The 21,269-nt window shown below is 40.6% G+C and overlaps 1 protein-coding gene across 10 annotated transcripts in view; it reads right to left on the bottom strand.

Moving 5' to 3' along the window:
- sipa1l1 (signal-induced proliferation-associated 1 like 1) overlaps positions 1–21,269 on the bottom strand; it is a 415,651-nt gene that overhangs the window by 106,251 nt on the left and 288,131 nt on the right. For all 10 annotated transcript variants that reach the window (XM_087990088.1, XM_043698149.2, XM_043698153.2 and 7 more), the window contains 4 exons: positions 19,773–19,903; positions 15,059–15,247; positions 7,332–7,506; positions 4,268–4,371 (listed from right to left, as the gene is read on the bottom strand). In XM_087990088.1, coding sequence (XP_087846214.1) covers positions 4,268–4,371; positions 7,332–7,506; positions 15,059–15,247; positions 19,773–19,903 — 599 coding nt within the window. The remainder of the gene's footprint in view (positions 1–4,267; positions 4,372–7,331; positions 7,507–15,058; positions 15,248–19,772; positions 19,904–21,269) is intronic.

The following is a 21,269-nucleotide window of genomic DNA, read 5'->3' as shown; positions in this document are numbered from 1 at the left end:
CCACCCACAATCAGACCCCAAAGGTATATTTCTCTTCTCACCCCTATCTGCATTCCGCAGAGACCATTCCCTCCATGACTCCCTCATTAAGTCCATGACCCTCTACTAACCCAACCTCCACACCAGACACATTCCCTTGCCACTACAGGTGGTGCAACACCTCTCCCCTCACTTCCATCCAAGGCCCCAAAGGATCTTTTCTCACCCAGCAGAGATTTTGCTGCACATCTATCCATCTCATCCGTTGTTCTCGATGAGGTCTCCTTTACATCAGGGAGACAGGACGCCAACTTTGTGAAGCACTTCAAGGAACATCTCTGGGAGACATACACCAAACAACCTCACCAACCTGTGGCCGACCACTTCAACTCCCCCTCCCACTCCCCCAAGAACTTGCATGTCCTGGGCCTTGTCCACTGCCAAATCCAAGCCACATGATGACTTGAGGAAGAACGCATCATCTTCTACTTTGGGACCGTTCAATCACACAGCATCAACATAGACTTCACCAGTTTCCAAATATCCCCTCCTCCCACCACATCCCAAATCCAAACTGGCACCACCCTCTTGACCCGTCCTATCTATCTATATTCCTTCCCTCCTACCCGTTTCCACCCTCACCACTGACCTATCACTATTACCCTCCACCTGTATCTACCTATTGCTTTCCTAGCTACCTTCCCCCCAGTCTCACCCTCACATTTACCTCACAGCCTCCTTCCCCTTCTACATTCCCGATGAAGGAGTTATGTCAAAACGTCGAATGTTGTATATAATTTTGGTTCAATTTTCTCCAAGTATAAACTTGGAGGTGGCAAAGACCATGGCACATGAATAGCAATAGAGAATAAAGCTCAGAATGTAAACTGATGACAGATCATGCAAATATTTAGAATGGCATCACCTGGTGTACCAATGTGGATAAAGTGAGGACTGCATATGCTGGAGATCAGAGTCGGGGATTCCTGATGAAGGGCTTATGCCCAAAACATTGATTGTCCTGCTCCTTGGATGCTGTCTGACCTGCTGTGCTTTTCCAGCACCACACTCTCGATTCTGGTGTACCAATGTGCACTCTTTCTGATTAGGCTGCATTCTAATTTAAGCTTGCGGATGAATATTTACCCAATCTGAGCTTTATTCTCCATTGTCATTCATGTGCCATGACTTGTGCCTCCTATAAGTTTATAGTTAGAGAAAACTGAACCAAAGTTATATACATCATCTGCAAGATTTCATTAGAATACAGTCCATTCAGAAGGAATATCTACTTTCTTCAAAGGATGAAATGGATCATACTTGACTTAACCCTTCCTTCGGACAGGAGCATTTACAACCCACGAAGCCACCTATAATTTGCCAAAGAAATAATCAAATTGTTAGTGTGAAGGAATATCACACTCGTGCAGAAGAGAATTTTGTAGAGACTAATGTGAAGCTTCAGAGTAGACTACTCTTCTTGCTGCACATATAAATTCTGTTTCCTATGATCCTGCTCCACTAGCTACCTGATGAAAGAACAACGCTTCAAAAGCTTGTACTTCTAAATAAACCTGTTGGACTATAACCTGGTGGTGTGAGATTTTTAACTTTGTCCACCTCAGTCCAACACCGGCACCTCCATGTCATATCACTCATGGGATAGAACTTCTCAATTATTTGTTGCCAGAATTTGATGGGTACATGGCAGAAAACTTGGACATGACCACATTCCCACAAGACTGTTGCTCAGAGTCTTCTCTGTGCTACGGAGCACAGGGTTGGATTAGCTATCAAAGTAAACTTGGTTAGTTACTACAGTGCATTCTTTAGATAGTGCATTACCGCTATGATATGCACTGACAGTGGAGGAAGTGAGCAAATTAAATGGTAGTGGTCCAGATTAAAGTATAGTGTGTCATGGATTGTGCCTCTTTTTTTTTAAAGCATCAAGTGACAATCATACATCTGAGTGAGTATTCCTGCACACTCCCAATACAAACTTTACAGATGACGATTTATCCATTAAGAGTTTCCAGCCCTGGCTCTGTTTCTCTAGTCACAGCTAGTCTGGATGAAAATGCTACTTGTTTAACTGGTAAATTTGCAGATGACATGAAAAGTGGTGGAGCTGTGGATAATCAGGAAAGATATCAAAGGATGCAGGAGGATATAGATCAGCTGGAAAGTTGAGCAGATAAATGGCAAATGGAGTTTAATCTGGACAAATGATGCATTTTGGGAGGTCAAATGCAAGAGGAAAATATAGTGGATGACAGGACCCCAAGGGAACATTGACATGCAGTGGGAACTTGGGGTACAAGTTCATAGCTCCCTGAAATTAACACAAGTGGATTAAGATTGTAAAGAAGGCATGCCACATGCCTAGCTTCCTCGGTCAGGGCACCGAGTATAAAAATGGCAAGCCATGTTCCAAATGCATAAGACTTTGGTCAGGGCACATTTGTATTCCTGTGCCAAACTATAGGAAGAATGTGGAGGCTTTGGCGAGGTTGCAGAAGAGGTTACCAGAATGTTACCTGGATTGGAATGTATTAGCTATGAGTTTGAACAACATGGATTGTGTTTTGCTGGAATGTCAGAGGTTGAGGGCTGACATTCATATAAGAGACATGGATAAGGTGGATAGCTGGAGTGTCTTTCCCAAAATGGAAATGTCAAATAGTAGGGGCCATATGTTTGGGGGGGGGGGGGGGGCGGAATTTAAAGGAGAGTGAAATTAAAGTTTTTTTAAAAAAAAAAACAGATGGTAGTAGGTACCTGGAACTGCTGGCAAGGGAGGTGGTAGAAACTGCTAGGTTATAGATAGATACCCTACAGTATGGAAACAGGCCCTTCGGCTCAACAAGTCCCAGCAAGCTCTGAAGAGCTACCCACACAGACCTACTCCCCCACCCTATATTTACCCCCAGCTAATGCACCTAACACTATGAGCAATTTAGCATAGCCAATTCTCCTAGTCTGCACATCTTTGGATTGTGAGAGGAAACCGGAGCACCCGGAGGAAACCCTCGCAGACACAGGGAGAATTTGCAAACTCCACAGACAGTCGCCCATGGTGGGAATCGAACCCGGGTCCCTGGCGATGTGAGGCACCAGTGATAACCACTGAACCACTGTGTGACCCAAAAGGTTTAAGAAGCATTTAGGCAGACACACAAACAGGCAGAGAATAGAAGGATATAGACCATGTGCAGGCTGATGGGATTAGTTTCGAATACCATCACGGTCAGCACAAACACAGCGAGGTGAAAGGCGAGTTTTTATTCTATGTTCTAAATAATGTGGAATACAAAACAAAGAAACCTTTTCTATTATATGGTTATTACATCAACTCTGCTCCCTCAAAGGTGGGAAATTCCCAAAAGTAGAATCATAGAATCCCTACAATGCAGAAAGAGGCCATTTGAATCATTGAGTCTGCACTGACCCTCCAAGCAGCATCCCACCCAAACCCAGCCTCCTGCCCTGTCCCTGTAAGGTTGCATTTACTGTGGCTAATCCATCTAGCCTGCACATTGCTAGACACTATGGACAATTCAGCATGGCCAATCCACCTAACCTGCATATCTTTGGACTGTGGGAGGAAACCAGAGCACCGAGCAAAACCCATGCAGACGTGAGGAGAACCTCCAAACTTCACAGTTAGCCAAAGCTGGAATTGAACCTGGGTCCCTGGTGCTGTGAGACAGCAGTGCTATCCACTAAACAACCGAGCTGCCTCTGAAGCTGCTTCAGCCTAAGATCCACAGTGTGTAGGTCTGCACTCCGAAATAGAATAAAGATTTGGGATTTGATCTTTAATCCATTGCATTGCATATCTAATCCAGCAAATAGGGAGAGTATAATTGATCTTGGCATCATGGGATAAAAAGAAATGCATTGTTTTTCATTGCTATGTAAGGTGAAAACAAGATCAGTTGTCGATGTAATGCACTCTTTGGTATACAATATCTTGGCCACCACACACAGGAAAAGTGCTCATAAGCTGATGTATTGAAGGATGCAAACAACTTAAGATCTCCACTCAGTCTTCAGGAAGGAAAAGGCACATTGAAAATAAAATAATTGAAACCCTAGCAATTGTGGAACTTTACCATTGAACCAAATTCATAACATTAGTTTAGCATCAAGCTTGCTCCTCAGATTAGATAAACAAAGCTAAGAGAACGAGTTATTAATAATCCACAAGTCATCTGAAACCATAACTGAACATGACTTAATAGCAAAATGAAAGATTTCATTTTACTGTTGGACCTTGACCTACCTGCTGCTTGTTGTTTGGTGTGTAAGGAAGCAGGGTGGAGACATGAAACATGATCTCATAATCTTTGTAGGTTGTGTAGAGGGAATGTGTACCAGTTGAATCAGCTGAAAACACAGACAGCAAGCTTAGCAGAATTAGTTAGAAAAGACCTCCAAGAGAAAAGATGTGAATATGATGAAAATATCACCCAACATATTGGGAGAATTTATTGCTATTTTAATACATACAACACTGAACAGTAATTGACTTCTGCAAGAAACATCTTTTGTTTAATTACTTATTCATATAATTTACATGATCAATAGGGTCAAACCAAATCAAAGGATTATTTTCAAAAAAGGGAACACCTCAGTAAAAATTCAGCAACTAAATACACCAATTGAAATAAGTTTCAACTTCAAAACAGTTACTGTTAAGAACCAAAGGTCAATGAGTACCCATAGGGCAGTCTGAAAAAGACTGGATCTAGACAGCTGGTTAGATTGACCGCAGCACCAAGTAATTTTTCCAATTCATGGTGACAGATGTTGATCAGCAGTCAGCAATATCAGCTACCAAACACAATTCAAAATTTAATTTAGATTTTATCTTCAGTACAATGTTAAAAGGAGATTAATTAATGTAGTATTCAATTAAAATCTAAGGTGTAATTTATCAGAATCCCAAAACCTTCTAAACCTGGCATACAATGGGGGCCTCATGTAGGAAAGCATGATCGACAGTGATCATGTCTGATGACTGCACATATGGACTGTACTGTTAGGATTTCTCTCCTCTTGCCTTCCCTTGTTGGGAACTAGGCTATTACAGTGTGCATAGCAATAACAAAAAGCTTATCGTGAGACGAAGTGAACAACAGAAAAGCTCACACCTACAATCAATCTTGAGAGTATTCTTTCCACCATGAAATCGAAGGGTTCGGAAAAAGCTTTTTTTAGAAACATTTCCAATACTACATCAAGTGTTAAAAGATATTTTCAGGATCGAAGGATTTATCCTCAATTAAAATCCTTGCCTGGCTTGTTTTGCATTCTTGTTCATCCAACATTGAAACAAGTGAAAATCTTAACCTTCCTGTATGTTGTGATCCTGATCATTGTATTGTTTATGATCTGTTATTCGTTTTGATCATGTATTACCTTAAAATCACAACTTACTTCTCAACTGCAAACTTTTCTTTCTGTTCTATGTTTATGATTTTGCAGATAACATACAAAAATAGCTTGGTTACACTAAATTTGGCTATTGAAATGAGATAATGATTATTAGCATAAACAATTTTTAAAGACTTTTGACTGAAACACAAATTTGAGAAGCTATTTCAAATGAGAAGCCAAACCTTCCGAAAATAAAATTCTTCTTTTAAATTAATGTTATTGTGCAGATGTATACGCCATGTTTCTTTGAGCTGGTAATCAATGATCTGTACTTGATGACCTTAACAATCTTACTGAACTAAGCACAGATGAAAAATATTAGACCAAGCAAAAATGCATAGCTCTGAATTTCACAAAGTTACACATACCACAATTAGATGGCTTGGTACCCAAATGTTGGAGTGTCACCACCCAGCATAAAACTAACAGAATACAGACCAGAAAGATGAAATTCATGGTTGGTACTGAATAAGTGGATCTCAACTAGGGCAGTTCCTTTCGATCAATTGAACAGCGGAAATCAACAAGGTCTATCTTCCTCATTTTTGACAAGGGTATTGAAGGTTCTGTAACTAAGATGAGTAGAAAGAGCTAAAGTACAAATCAGATATAATCTAGCTGAATGGTGACAGGTTCAAGAGTTGAATTGCTTGCTTCCCTCCCGATTATTGAGATCCATAAAGACAGACATTGATAAAAGCATAATCAGAAACAGCTATAATAGACTACTGTGGTGAGAAGCACAAAACAGGGTAAATGCAGGATGTTTCTGACAACTGCAGAGTTCTGATCAAGAATCACAGTCTAAGGATATGGATAGGCCATTTATGCATGAGATGAAAACAAATTTCCTCATCCAGAGTGTGTTTAGCCTTGGAAATCTATGCCACTGAAAGTGGTTGAGGCAAAACATTGAATGTTATCAAGATAGAGTCATAGTTTTTAGGGCTAAAATAATGAAATGGTATGGGGCAATAGCAGGAAGAGGGGTAATCCAGTTTAATGATCAGCCATGAAATCATGTTGAATAGTGGAGCAGGCTCAAAAGGGCCAAATGGCCTACTTCTGTTCCTATTTTCTATGCTTCTATGTACTGAACTAGTTTTAAAAAAAGATAAATAAAAAAAAAAAGTCATTTGATGGTGGGGAGAGGAGGGTTTAACATAGCACATGCCAAGAGGGATGAGGTGAAAGGGAGTGCACCAAGGATAGTGGGACTCAAAACAGCATGCATGAAGGGAAGGTAGAAGTAACATGCAGCAAAGGATGTTATGGAGTCAGAAGAGTGTAAACTACTCTTGCACCACGCAGTTCAGGAACAGTGCTGAAAAGGCCCTCACCTTATGGATCTGGACCCTCTCACTTTCATTTATCTGCCAGGTTTCTTAAAGCCAAAATCAAGCAGATGACAGCAGTGAAAAGAATATAAACCTTAATGAAATGAAAACAAAACTGAACTAGACATCTTCACCCAGTCATTTACCCTGTTAAAAAGTTTCAATGAGTGGTCTGTGTCATGGAAACTGATTTGCCATCAATACTAAAACTGATGGCAAGCCAAGCTTACATTTTAAACTTCTTTTTCCTCAACTACATCCAATCCATAATCCACACTTCTAGGTGTTGAAATATTCGATGTCCAATATTCAAGAATAGGCTGAGAATAATTACCACCCACTTTCAATTTCTTGGAGAGCTTCAACTATCTCACAGGAGAAATGGCACTTTCCTATAAAGGATTTCAAAGGTAAGGCACTAAGCTGACAATCCTCACTATTCATAAATCGCTGCTTTCAATAAAGGAAGACAGGAAGGGGGAAAATTAAGACAAATGGTAGTGGGCAGCACTTGTGACAATTCAACCATACTGTTCATTGCATACTGTCACAAAACTTTAAAGGCCTTACTTTTGGTGTCGAGTTGGGCTCGATACTTGTCAAAACCTTTAAGACGCACTTTATCTCCCAACAACTGGAGAAACTCTTCAAATGCAGAGCCAGCGACTTCATTGTTGTACATCTCTTCCTCTGTGCTCTGTCCAGCTTTACAATACATTACTCCTACTTTGTGCTGGAAACTAAGCTGTTCAAGTAGAAAGGTAAATGGTTTATATTTAGTCCAGAAGAACAGAGTGGAGTGTATAACAAAACTAAACTAGACATCTTCACCCAGTCATTTATCCCATTAAAAAGGAAAATTTCAGCAATTGTTATATGCCCTTGACAGTACAGAATAATGATCTTTTATTTTAAAGCAAATGAATTACATACAGCATGAACTATCATGTTCAAAATCCTGTATCAAGTTAGACTTCCCAACATTATGCATTACCTACAAAACGTTCTTGGGATAGTCTGCTCTTATATTCAAACCTGGTTGTCCAGAAGGTAGAAATACAATCAAGTGCTTGCTAGCTGACATCTGAGAACAGTTGGCAGTCAACCATGTTGGTTTAGGCTTGAAGGCACAGAGCCCGAACAGACAAGCATTGTAGGTTTTCTTTCTTATAAGGTCTTAGTACAGCAGTTCAGTTATTACAACAATCCAAGAACTGCATGGCCCCTGTTTTATATCATTAAATTGCAGACTGTGGATGAAGCCATGGTCCAAATTGAGAGTTAATGGTGCGATTATCAGAAGCACAGAAATTGTAACAATAACACAGGCAAGATTAGATTAGATTACTTACAGTGTGGAAACAGGCCCTTCGGCCCAACAAGTCCACACCGACCCGCCGAAGCGTAACCCACCCAGACCCCTTCTCCTACATTTACTCCTTCACCTAACACTACAGGCAATTTAGCATGACCAATTCACCTAACTAGAGACTTTAATAAGTCGATGACCGGTTAATACATTAGCTTTGTTCCATTAAATGAAACCTCTAGATACTAAGTTAAAAATCACAATACCAGATTATTGTCCCACAGGTTTATTTGGAAGCACTAGCTTTTGGAGTGCTGCTCCTTCATCAGGTGGTTGTGGAGTATAAGATCATAAGATATCTTACATTTTTATACTCCACAACCATTCGATGACGGAGCAGCGGTCCAAAAGCTAGTGCTTCCAAATAAACCTGTTGGACTATAACCTGATGCTGTGAGATTTTTAACTTTGTGCACCCCCGTCCAACACCTCCAAAATTTAGATAGTAATAATTTATTTTCCATGCAACTAATGTAACTTGTATGTACATATAAACATGGGAATAAAGTTTAAGTGGCCCAAACAATGTCTACCACACATTCCATACATAATAGGAACTTTCATCCTGTTTTGGAGGAAGGTAACACCTTTATGTAATTCTCACTGGTGGAACCTTCCCCCATTGTGATACGCTGCACTAACAAACAAATGTCACAGCTAATGCCTAACTTGATTCTTATTATCCTGTACAAATGTCAATATGACATCAGAATTTGAAATGCCAATCACAAGATCTTTGAAAAATAAATACATCTGCATATTAGATTTAGCCAAAAATCTACTTCCTTGATGCTTCTGAATACTTAAGAATTTCATGTTTTCTCACTCACCAAAAAAAACCTAGTTAGCCTGAAATAATGCTCATTATGGAAGACAATACAGTTCAAAAGCAGAAAAAATTTTAGATCATTGAATTCAATCATAAATCAACAAATATCTGCAGGTTACTAAAACCAAACTATTTAAACATAGGGATCTTGCCATCAGTAAATCTTTTAAAAATCCAAAAATTTATAAGTAATGAGAACATTCTTCTTCCTCAACTTATAGATGCTTAAACAGGAGTTCATATTCACATTGTTTGAAAAAGGATAAAGGAAAGTTGCTTTGAAGAATTCAGTGGAAAAAAATATTATGAAACATGACCCTCAAATAACTTTGAGCACCTCTTTCCATCTGGTCATTATAACCAGCACATGCTTGTCCAAACGATCATAAGACTGCAAGACATAGGAACAGAATTAGACCATTAAGCCTATGGAATCTGTTCTGCGATTCAATCATGGCTGATATGTTTTTCAATACCATTCTCCTGCCTTCTCCCCTTACCCAATGATCCCTGTATCAATCAAAAACCTATCACTATCTTTAATACACTCAATAACATGGCCTCCACAGCCCTCTGTGGCAAGGAGTGCCACAGATTCACCACCTTCTGGCTGAAGAAATTCCTCATCTCAGTTCTAAAGGAACACCCTTCACTCTGATGCCCCTAATTTCACCTCCCAATGGAAATGTGCACTCTATCCAGACATCTCAGTATTCTGTAAGTTTCAATCAGATCTCTCCCAAATCTTTCTAAACACTGAGTACAGATCCAGAGTCTGCAACTGCTCCTCATATAACAAACTCACAATCCTTCAAATTATTATTTTAAATGATTGCTCCTCTGGACCACCTCTAATGCCAGCATATCCTCCTTTAGATATGGGGCCTAAACTGCTTACAATATTCTAAATGTGGTTTGATGAGAATCATATACAGCCTCAACAGTACACCTTGTCATTTAGCCCTCTTGAAATGAGTCCTCACACTGCATTTGCCTTCCTAACTGGCAAGTAAACCTGCATGTTAATCTTAAGCGAATCCTGAACCATGACTCCTAATTCCCTTTGTGCTTCAGGATTTCCAAAGCCTTTCCCCATTTGGAAAATAGTATATGCATCTATTCTTCCCAAAGTGCATAACCCTCACTGTACCACGTTGGTTTCCATCTATGACTTCTTTAGCCACTATCCTAGCCGGTTCAAGTCCTTCCAAAGCCTCCCACTTCTTCAACACTACCTGTCCCTCTATCTTTGCATCTCCTGTAAAGATATCAACAACACCCTCCATTCCTTCACCCAGATCATTAATCAATAACATGAACAGTTCCAGTCCCAACACTGACCACTGCAAAACTCCACTAGTTACCAGCTGCCATCCTGAAAAAGTCCCCTTTATGCATACTCTCTGCCTTCTGCTAGCCAACTAATCCTCTATCTATGCCAGTACCTTGTCCCTAACATCTAGTGCTCTTATTATGTAGCAGTCTCCAGTGTGGCACTTCTGGAAACCCAAATAGATCACACCCACTGGCTCTCCTATGTCTAACTTCTCGTTATCACATCAAGAAATTCTAATAGATTTTCAGGCACAATCTTCCTTGATGAAGCCAGGCTAATTTAGCTCCATTTTACCATGCACTTCCAAATATTCCACAATCGTATCCTTAATAGGACTCTAAAATCTTACCAATGACTGATGTCAGGCTAACCTGTCTTCTGCCTCCCTTCCTTCTTAAACAGGAGTGTTATATTAACTACTTTCCAATTCTCTGAGACTATCCCCCACTCCAGTGATTCTTGAAAGATCACCACCAATGCCTCCATAATCTCCTTAGCTATCTCCTTCAGAGATCTGGAGGGTATAGTCCATCTGGTCTGGGTGATTTACATGCCTTCAGACCTTTCAGCTACCCTAGCACCTTCGCCTTAGTGATGGGCACTACATTCATCTCTGTCCTTGAGTTCTGGTATGCTGCTGGTGTCTTTAACTGTGAAAACTGATGCAAAATATTTGTCAGTTCCTCCACGATTTCTTTGTTCCCCATTACTATTTCTCCAACCTCATTTTCCACTTGTCCAATGTCAACTCTTATCTTTTTGACATCTAAAAAAACTCTTGCAATCTTCTTTTATATTACCAGTTAACTTACACTGACATTTTATCTTCTCCACCCTTATTGTTTTTATAGTTATTCTTGGTTGGCTTTTAAAAGAGTTCCTAATTCTCTGGTTTCACAGTAATTTTCACCACATTGTATGCTTTGTCTTTTGCTTTTACTTAACTTCCTCAGTCAGCCATTGTTGCCCTGTCCAACCTTTATTCTGTTTCTTCTTCCTTGGGACGGTCCGCTATGCCTTCCAAGTTCCCCTCAGAAATGACTATCATTGCTGCTCCATCATCTTCCCTGCTAGGCTCATCTTCCAACCAACTATGGACAGCTCCTACCTCACGTCTTTCTAGTTACCTTTGCTCAATTGAAATACTGTTACATCTTATTCTAGCTTCTCTCTCTTAAACTGCAGGGTGAATTCTATCATATTAATGTCCCCAGGGGTTCCTTCACCTTAAGCTGCCTAATCAAGTCTGCCTCATTACACATCACTAAATTCAGAATTGCCTGTTCCCTAATGGGATCTACCACAAGCTGTTCCAACAAAAATCTCAGATAAAAACAAATTGTGGAATGTCTTCGATATCCACTACTAACCAGATTTTCTGAGTCCACCTGCATATTGAAGTCCCCATGCTTCTTGTAATCGTGCCTTCCTTACAAGCCTTTTCTATCTCCGGATTTATTTTCTTCCCCACATCTTGACTACTACTAAGAAGCCTGCATACAACTCCCATTAGGTTCCTCAATTCTACCATACAGATTCCAAGCCTTCCAACTCCACATAATTTATTGCTATCGATTTAATTTCTTTTGTTTTATTAAAAAGGAAAGCCTGCCCCATCTGCCCATCTCATTGATCTTTCAATAGGACGGGTTTCATTGGACATTTAGTTCACAGATGGAAATGTGTTGCTGGAAAAGCGCAGCAGGTCAGGCAGCATCTAGGGAACAGGAGAATCGACGTTTCGGGCATTAGCCCTTCTTCAGGAATGAGGAACGTTGGTCCAGCAGGCTAAGATAAAAGATAGGGAGGAGGGACTTGGGGGAGGGGCGTCGGAAATGTGATAGGTGGAAAGAGGTCAAGGTGAGGGTGATAGGTCAGACTGGGGTGGGGGCGGAGAGGTCGGGAAGAAGATTGCAGGTTAGGAAGGCGGTGCTGAATTTGATGGATTTGACTGAGACAGGCTGGGGGGAGGGGAAATGAGGAAACTGGTGAAATCCGAGTTCATCCCTTGTGGTTGGAGGGTTCCTAGCCAGAAGATGAGGCGTTCTTCCTCCAACCGTCGTTTCGCTGTGGTCTGACGATGGAGGAGTCCAAAGACCTGCATATCCTTGGTGGAATGGGAGGGGGAATTGAAATGTTGAGCTACAGGGTGGTTGGGTTGGTTGGTCCGGGTGTCCCAGAGGTGTTCTCTGAAACGCTCCGCAAGTAGGCGGCCTGTCTCCCCAATATAGAGGAGGCCACATCGGGTGCAAAGGATGCAATAGATGATATGTGTGGAGGTACAGGTGAATCTGTGGCGGATATGGAAGTTTCCTTTGGGGCCTTGGAGGGAGGTGAGGGGGGAGGTGTGGGTGCAAGTCTTGCACCTCCTGCGGTTGCAGGGGAAGGTGCCGGGAGTGGAGGTTGGGTTGGTGGGGGGTGTGGATCTGACGAGGGAGTCACGGAGGGAGTGGTCTTTACGGAATGCTGATAGGGGAGGGGAGGGAAATATATCCTTGGTGGTGGGGTCCGTTTGGAGGTGGCGGAAATGGCGGCGGATGATGCGCTGTACATGGAGGTTAGTGGGGTGGTAGGTGAGGACCAGTGGGGTTCTGTCCTGGTGGCGGTTGGAGGGGCGGGGTTCAAGGGCGGAGGATCGGGAAGTGGAAGAGATGCGGTGGAGGGCATCGTCGACCACGTCGGGGGGGAAATTGCGGTCCTTGAAGAAGGAGGCCATCTGGGATGTGCGTTTTTGGAACTGGTCCTCCTGGGAGCAGACGCGGCGGAGTCGAAGGAATTGGGAGAATGGGATGGCGTTTTTACAGGGGGCAGGATGGGAGGAGGTGTAGTCCAGGTAGCTGTGGGAGTCGGTTGGTTTGTAGTAGATGTCCGTGTTGATTCGGTCGCCTGAGATAGAAATAGAAAGGTCGAGGAAGGGGAGGGAGGAATCTGAGACTAGTTCACAGCCCTGATCCCCTTGCAGCCATGTCTCTTCGATACCCAAAATGTCACACTCGTCAAGTCAATTTGTGCTACAGGCTCATTTAACTTGTTTCATATACTGCATTTAAGTACAACACTTTCAGTCCTGTGTTGACTGTCCCCCCACCCCCCTTCTCATAGTTGTCCCTTCAGCTGCCATGTCTGAAGTTAGGTTCCTGACTCTCTCTGTACTCTCAATCCTATGATTTATGCTAGAAAGTTCAATAACCTCTGCTGAGTTTGCCCTCTTTAATTTTTCCATCATTTTCCATGCAACTGAAAGCTGAAAATGTGTTGCTGGAAAAGCGCAGCAGGTCAGGCAGCATCCAAGGAGCAGGAGAATCGACGTTTCGGGCATGAACCCTAGCTATATCATGCAACTGAAAGGCCCTCCACTCCCTGCCACCACTATTTAGTTTAAAGCCTTATCCACAGCCTTAGTAATGCAATTCACCAGGACCCTGGGCTCAGCATGATTCAAGTGGAACCCTTTCCATTGAAACAGCTCCCTCCTTCCCCAGCACTGGTGCCAATATCCCATAAATTTGGAACAATTTCTCCCACATTATTCTTGCAGCCACGAGTTTACTTCAATCACGTTGACCCTATGCCACTTTGCTAGTGGCTCAGATCATAATCCAGAGATTGTCACCTGTGGCTTCTGCTTTTTAATTTGGTCTCCAGCTACTTATATTCCTTCAGCAGAATCTGTTTCCTCTCCCTAGCTATATCACTGGTATGCACCTGGACCACGGCAAATGGATCTTTCCCTTCCCACTTTCAAGTTCCTTTGCAGCTCAGATGTCTATCCTGAATCTGGGCATCTGGGAACAGCCTTTGGGACTCTTGATCTTGGCCACAGAAAACAGTGCCTGTTCTCCTGACTATACTAGCCTGATTACAACTACATTTGTTTTGTTTCCCCGGTTATTGAACAGATACCTGTACAATGGTTGGTTAACTCATGCTCCCTACTGCCCCCACCCACATCCACACAGAAAGCAAGAATCTCAAACTTGTTAGACAAGTTAGACAAGGCTGAGGCTCCTTCTGCACTACCTCATGGATCCCTTTACCTGCCTCGCTTATAATTACACTGTCCTGTCCATGACTACTACTGACTGAATCTGAGGTAGTTAATCTGAGAAGTGTGACTGGGTCCTGGAACACAGCATCCAGGTAACTCTCCCTTTCTCTGATGTGCTGGATTATTCAAAGCTCAGACTCTACCTCATCAACTCTGAGCCAGAGTTGCTTAAGCAATCAACATTTGCAACAGATATGGTCATTATGAACCATAATAGAGTCCCACAGCTACCACATCATGCAGATACAATATATCACCTCGCCCAGCATCTCTATTTTAAGTATTTAGTTCTTAATTTGATTCATAAAAATATAGCACTGCTCTTTTAGTTTGTAGTCTAAAAATAGCTCTCTTATTTACCTTAATCTGAAGGTAACCTATAATAGATAATCAAATTAGTAGATATTGCAACCAGATTCATCTGTGATGTCACTCTTTTGTGCTGAGCCTCTGATTCCGGATTTTAAACTATCCTGTTAGATAAAACTTTACTAACAATGAGGCAAAAAAACCAAGCAAAAATGACCTCTTCCCCATAGCAGTGATTCCCCTGCTACCTCTAAATTCCCACTCAGGCTGTCTCTCACTTTGAATGCAATTTCTCCTTCCTGACCACGTGAAGTTTACTGATCTATTTGAACCAAGAAACCCATCCATGTTATTGATTTTTTTTAAATTCCAAAGAAAGCAGGATTAACTAGAGATGAACACTCACCCCTTGTTCGTCCAGTTTCATAAGCTGCTCTGTAACTTTAGGGGTGTTCAGGCCCAATCTGAGACAATGAACACTGAGCTCTGGTACAGCAAATTCAAGTACTTCTTTCAGAGGTAAACCTCTAGCTGTGCCATGCTTCGCAGTTGAAGGAACTGCATCTTCCAACACAGAACCTCTTAAGGTTGTAAGCTGGGAAAGTAATAACAAAAGAAATTTAATGTTGCTGCACTCACCAAAGTCTTAGCAAATTTATCCAACGAACAGCTGCATTACAGTGACCAAGCTGCCTGATGAGATTCACGGTTTGAGTTGAGTTGGATATCTCAGCCAGTACTGCATTTAAGGGGTCCACAAAAGATTTATTTGAGGGATAAGAAATATCATTCAGAGTTCCTACTTCTGGTCAGAAATTTGTTCTAAATTTCATTTTTATGGCAGGACAGCAAGTCAAGTAAGCTGCAAACAATGTAATGGTTCATCCAAAAGTAGTAGATACTCAATTGATGAACTAAAAGGTGCTTGTTCAGTTTAGTACCATTTGCCAGGAAGAAGCCATCACTTTTGGGGTAGAGGATGTAAGTAGTGAATAAAATGTGGAACATGATAAGTTTTTATGTTTCCATTTTAAATTATACATGATTTTGAAAGCTATGTTTCAGCAGTGCAGTCAGTTTTGGAATCTGAATTGGAACCTGGTTTTGGGCTGCAATTTTCCCTTTTTCTAAGTATGAGCGTCAGATGTGACCAACCCCAATGGTAAGACAGCACACTATATCAAACATCTATCAGCTCAGTTGCTGACTAACAAAGTTCAGTGAGCAGGCCTCAATAGTAATACCATAGCTCACTAGAGGTTGACAGAGGCCAGAAGCTACCAGCTTCTAAAGACAATTGAGTGAATCTAATCATCATGGGAAATCCAAGGCACAACAAAAGGCCTTTTGCCTTTGCATTTTCTGGGGTGTGGAATGCAGGAAAGAGAGGATTAAATGTAAGGACAAAGGGATAGTTACAGAGTCCACCCCTTCATTCTCTTCCATCCATTTGTTTAATTGTCCCCAGACTGGGCAGCTCAGCACCATCCTCATGACCTGTCCTTCCTGCCAATCTTCCTTCCCACCTATCCGCTCCACCCTCTTTGTTGGACCAATGCGCTTGTTTCCACACTGTCGGGAATTTAATCTAAGCTATAACATTTTGTTAGCCCTCCTGATTACTTGCTATACCTGCATGCTAATGTTCTGTGATTCACGTGCCAGGATACCCAGATCTCTTTCATTATTTAGATAGTACGATTCTTGCCTGGAACCCTCCCTTCCTTCCTTTCCAGGCTGGCCCTGAGTTACAGTCATCCTTGTTGATTCCGCCCTTCTAGTTGCTGGCTTGGTCTATTGGCTAGTGCAACAAGTTTATCAAACTGGGTCTTTGTGGTTTACAGTATTGTTCACCATACTTATGGAAGGTTATAATCAACTAGGAGAAAGTGGCGACTGCAGATGCTGGAGACCAGAGTCAAAATGTGCAGTGCTGGAAAAGCACAGGCAGTCAGGCAGCATTCAAGCAGCAGGAGAGTCGACATTTCAAGCATAAGCTCTTCATCAGGAAGCTTGTGCTCGAAATGTCAACTCTCCTGCTCCTCGAATGCAGCCTGACTACCTGCGCTTTTCCAACTCCACACCTTTTGATACTTATGGAAGGTGTTAATATGTTGGAAGCAGTTCAGAGAAAGATTACTAGACTAATCCCTAGAATGAGCAGATTGCCTTTTGAGGAAAAAAAAACAATATTATTTTAATGAAAGGGACAAAAGATAATCCAAGAAACTAACAGACTTGTCAGCTTGATCGAGACCATAATACAGGATAATATAAATATGCACTTACAGAAAATTAGTTAATACTAGACAGTTAACATGGCTTTGTCAAGGGCAGATAACGTCTGACAAATTTAATCAAGTTCCTTGACATGGTGACACAGACAGTGGATAAGGGTAGTGCTGTGTTTGTTGCATATTGGATTTTGAGAGCATTTGATATAGTGCCATGCCCGAGGCTGATTAGCAAATTAGAAATATTTGGGATTGATGCGTCCTTGGTAGCATGGATTAGAAGTTGGCTAAAGATAGAAAACAGAGAATAGTAATAGATGGGCACTTCTCAGATTGGAAAATACTTAGAAGTAGTATTCCCTAGGGATCAGTATTGGGAGCTCTGCTTTTTCTGATTTATATAAATGATTTGGAAATGAGTTTTAAGGGCAAAATCTCTAAATTTGCAGATGCTCCTAGCTAGGGAGAAAGCGAATTGTAACGATGATGCCGAATGACTTGAGAGGGGCATTAACAAATTGGCCAAATGGGCAGACACCTGGCAAATGGATTTCAAAGCAGAGAAATGTGAGGTCATGCATTTTGGTAGAAGAAACGCAGAAAGGCAAGACAGGTTCAATGTTACAACTTTGAGGGGAGTACAGGAGCAGAGAGGCCTCAGGGCTCACATGGATGTTTTTCTGTAGGTTGCCAGCAAATTGAAACAGTTCTTAAGGCCGCTTATAGGATCATTGGGTTTATAAATAGAGGCATAGAGTATAAAAGCAAAGAAGTGATGCTACGCCTCTATAAATCAGTGATCAGACCTCATTTGGAGCAATATGTTACGTGGGCACCTTATTTAAGGAAGGATGTTAAAGCCCTGGAGAGTGTTCAAATGAGATTTACCAGAATGATACTATAAATTAAGAATTTTAGATAAAGGAAAAGATTAGAGATTTGGTTTATTCTCCTTGGAGCAAAGGTTAAGAGGTGACCTTACTGAAGTGTTTAAAATTATGAACAAGGAGGATATTGTGTTTCCTTAGTTGGTATGTCAGTAACTAAGGGTTACAATTCCAAGGGTGTCAGCGAGAGAGCGACGAGCGAGTTGAAGAGAAACTACTTTACTCAGTTATTCTGATTTGAAATGTGCTGCCTGAGAGAGTGGTAGAGGAAAATTGCACAAGTGGTTTATATATTTGCAAGTGATAAAGTTAGGAAGCTACAGAGATAGAGCTTCAGAGTGGGATTAGCTGGGTAGGACTTTTGGGAGCATGTACAGACATGACTAAATGATCAACTTCTGTATTGTAAAGTCCTACAATTCTATGAATAGTGGAACATATTGAAGGGCTGAGTGGCCTACTCTTGGCCCTTGTTTGTACGTTTGTAAGTCAGTTTCCATATCATGCAGCAGTTCAATATGCACCTTGAACTTGTTCTTTTTCTTCAATTCCCTAATTCAACTAACTTCAGAATATTTTTCTCAACTTGATGATACACCACTATTTCAGTCACACTCATATTATAAAGTAGCTTTTCTGAATCAGTGTGGAGGATGCAAAAGATGATACTTGGCCCAACTGTTCGTGTTGTACTTACTACAATAATCAAATATTTCATCTGTGTGAATGATACTCTGCGTTAAAATATGTAACGCAAATATTTCAGAAAGAAAAATATAAACCTCAGAGGATTCGGTTTTCCACAACTTTCAATTAAAATTGATCATATCAAATGTTAGTCCAGGAGATGTTTATTAGTGACTTTCTGACAGGTGATATCCTTAAGTTTCTTAGCATCAACAGACAGTAGAAAACAATAAATTGCAAAGTGGAACAGGCAGTTTGGAAAACAAATCACTTGCTGAAAAAAGACTCGGCTGATTATAAAACACCACTGATTTAGTAATTACAAATTAGAATAAGTTATAAATCACAGGTCGACTGAGAGGGAGGGGGTTGGAGAGAGAATGTTTCAGCCTCGTTTTACAGAATTTCCAAAGCCAACCTGTAATAGTAGTGAAACATTGCATTATCTCAGTAGTAGACCTTTCAAAATGGGCAGTGTCTTCATTTAAGTTACTGCATACCCCCAAATGCTATCACAGGAGATAGCAGTATACTTACTGGTGTGATTCAAGTCCTCTTTTGCTCTTGTGCTTTGTTTATAATTATTGGCTAGCATAAACCTTGCTAGCAAGTGTTCAACATTCAATCACTTGTTTAAATGACAGGGTTGCGTTCCAGCTGGATACTGACATTTGGAATTAGAGGCTATTTGCAGCAAGCCAAAATAATATCACTGTCACCCAGACTTAGTAAACTGTGCACACCTCAGAAGGTTCAAGCTGACTTGAGGACTTCCAATACATAATCTAGACCAAAACTGCAATGCCAGAGTGTGGGTGTGTTGCATTGTTGAAGATGCTGTGGTTTAGATGAGGTATTATATGCAAGGCCAGTCTACATGTTTTGCAGCTAAAAGTCAATATTGAGCATCATGTAGCACTATCTGAATAAACAGCAAGGAATGCGCAAGAATGTCCATTTACCAATCCATCCTTCAATCAAAATTACAAGAGATAGTAGTAACTGGTGTCAACATTTGGTTGCCTGTGGTGGAAGGAAAATGACTGCTACTTATTCCTGCTGAATATTCACTACTTGTCTAAGTAATTAATTGTACAATATGTTCTTCAAGTTGGGTGAAATGTGAGATGGCGCTATATAGATGGAAATCCTTCTTAAAATAAAAATAAATCAAGGACAATAACAGTATCATTTAAATATATAGATACATCCATGTAGTATTTGGGACTTGTGGCATTTTCAATGAGCACTTTTAAAATTGATGCTACTAAACAGTTACTGAGTCAGACACAAATAGGTTTAATAATCTCACCTCACTAGTTCGAAGGATGATCCGGTAGTTGTACTGAGCTCCATGATCTTTACTGTCTTCCAGCCTTTCTCGTCGAATGCTCACTGCCACAGGACCCAGATTTTCATCCACTCCAAAATAATTTGAATGTTCTGAGAAATTATTTAACATCAATAAAATAATCAGTTTCACCAATATTTCTAATGAAATCAAAATCCAGAAATAGTCAAATATTCATTGGGCTACAATCATAACTGACATTACAAGGAACTTCTGTTTCTAATGCACAATTATATCGAGAATCATATTAAGTTCAGCTTAAAATTTAAAGTTCTAAATAATAACTGTGTTGAACGATAGATAAAACTTGACTGTTGCTATTGATTAACCATTGCTTCACATTCTTTATGCTGTCCAAGGTTGGGAAATTGAAATGGAAACCCATGGACCATTTCACTTAGCACAATATATTGATGCCCTACTGCTTGTATGTTAAATAACTGAAATTTACAACAAAATTCAACATTTCCTTTACTTTCACAGTCTTTAGAATGAAGGATGAAAGTATTGCTAAATTATTTGGTCTGAAATTAATGAGGTAACCACTAAAGAGGAAATAAAGAAGATACATCACTGTTTCCACTCCCCATAATGCACCTGGTCACACTGGATGAAGAATTCTTCTGTTGTAAAGTTGCCGTAATTTACCTTTAGTGCCGCTACTATTGTTTGGTCATGACAATAACAATTCACATTTCGTAGCATCTTTTAGAACCAAAAACCATCCCAAGATACTTCAGAGAGATGCAACCATAAAAATGGAAATTTATGATAAGATCAAAAGTCTGGTCAGAGAGATTTTTTTTTTACTGAGAGTACAGCTCTTACAGCGCAGTACTGATGTTGCAATGTTATTACCCAACTTTATTGATATTTATTTCTTTCAAAGCAATTTATTTTTATCCCCCTCACCTCATATATTATATTAAGATCTGGAGATATTTGCAGGAGTGGGAAAGAGTCGGAGAAATGGGATTAATTGGATACTGTGTAAAAAGAGACAACATGAGATACTTAATGGCATTCTTTTTTTTCTGCTGTACAATTCTATGATTCCAATTCACTACTTCGTGCTCCATCCCAGCTCAAACCATTCTTTTTCATTAATCACAATGAGTCTTATCAAAGGTATGAAAGACAGCACTTAGAAATTCATACCAGATGTGCAAACAAATGCATTCTTGTTGGTGGAACTTTAATGAAGCTGGAATTAAAAGTCTAACAATAATTTTATAGTTGTATCTCTCTGAAGTTTCTTGGGATGTTTTTCCAATCTAAAAAAGTACTTTTAAATATAAATTGTTATCATCGTTGATCAAACTGTTAATTACAAAAAGTTGTGTTCACTCATGGTCTTTAAGGAAAGAAATCGACTTGGTCTGGCTGGTATATGATTCCAGACCCAAAGCAATGTAGATGACTGTCAACTACCTTTTGACTGGACCTTCAGCAGATAGT

The sequence above is a fragment of the Chiloscyllium plagiosum genome, unplaced genomic scaffold (genome assembly GCF_037043375.1).
Source record: "Chiloscyllium plagiosum isolate Xiang-an unplaced genomic scaffold, Cpla_swu_hap1 HiC_scaffold_8, whole genome shotgun sequence".
NCBI classification, from domain to species: Eukaryota; Metazoa; Chordata; class Chondrichthyes; order Orectolobiformes; family Hemiscylliidae; genus Chiloscyllium; species Chiloscyllium plagiosum.
This window is presented reverse-complemented; position numbering and strand designations above follow the sequence as displayed.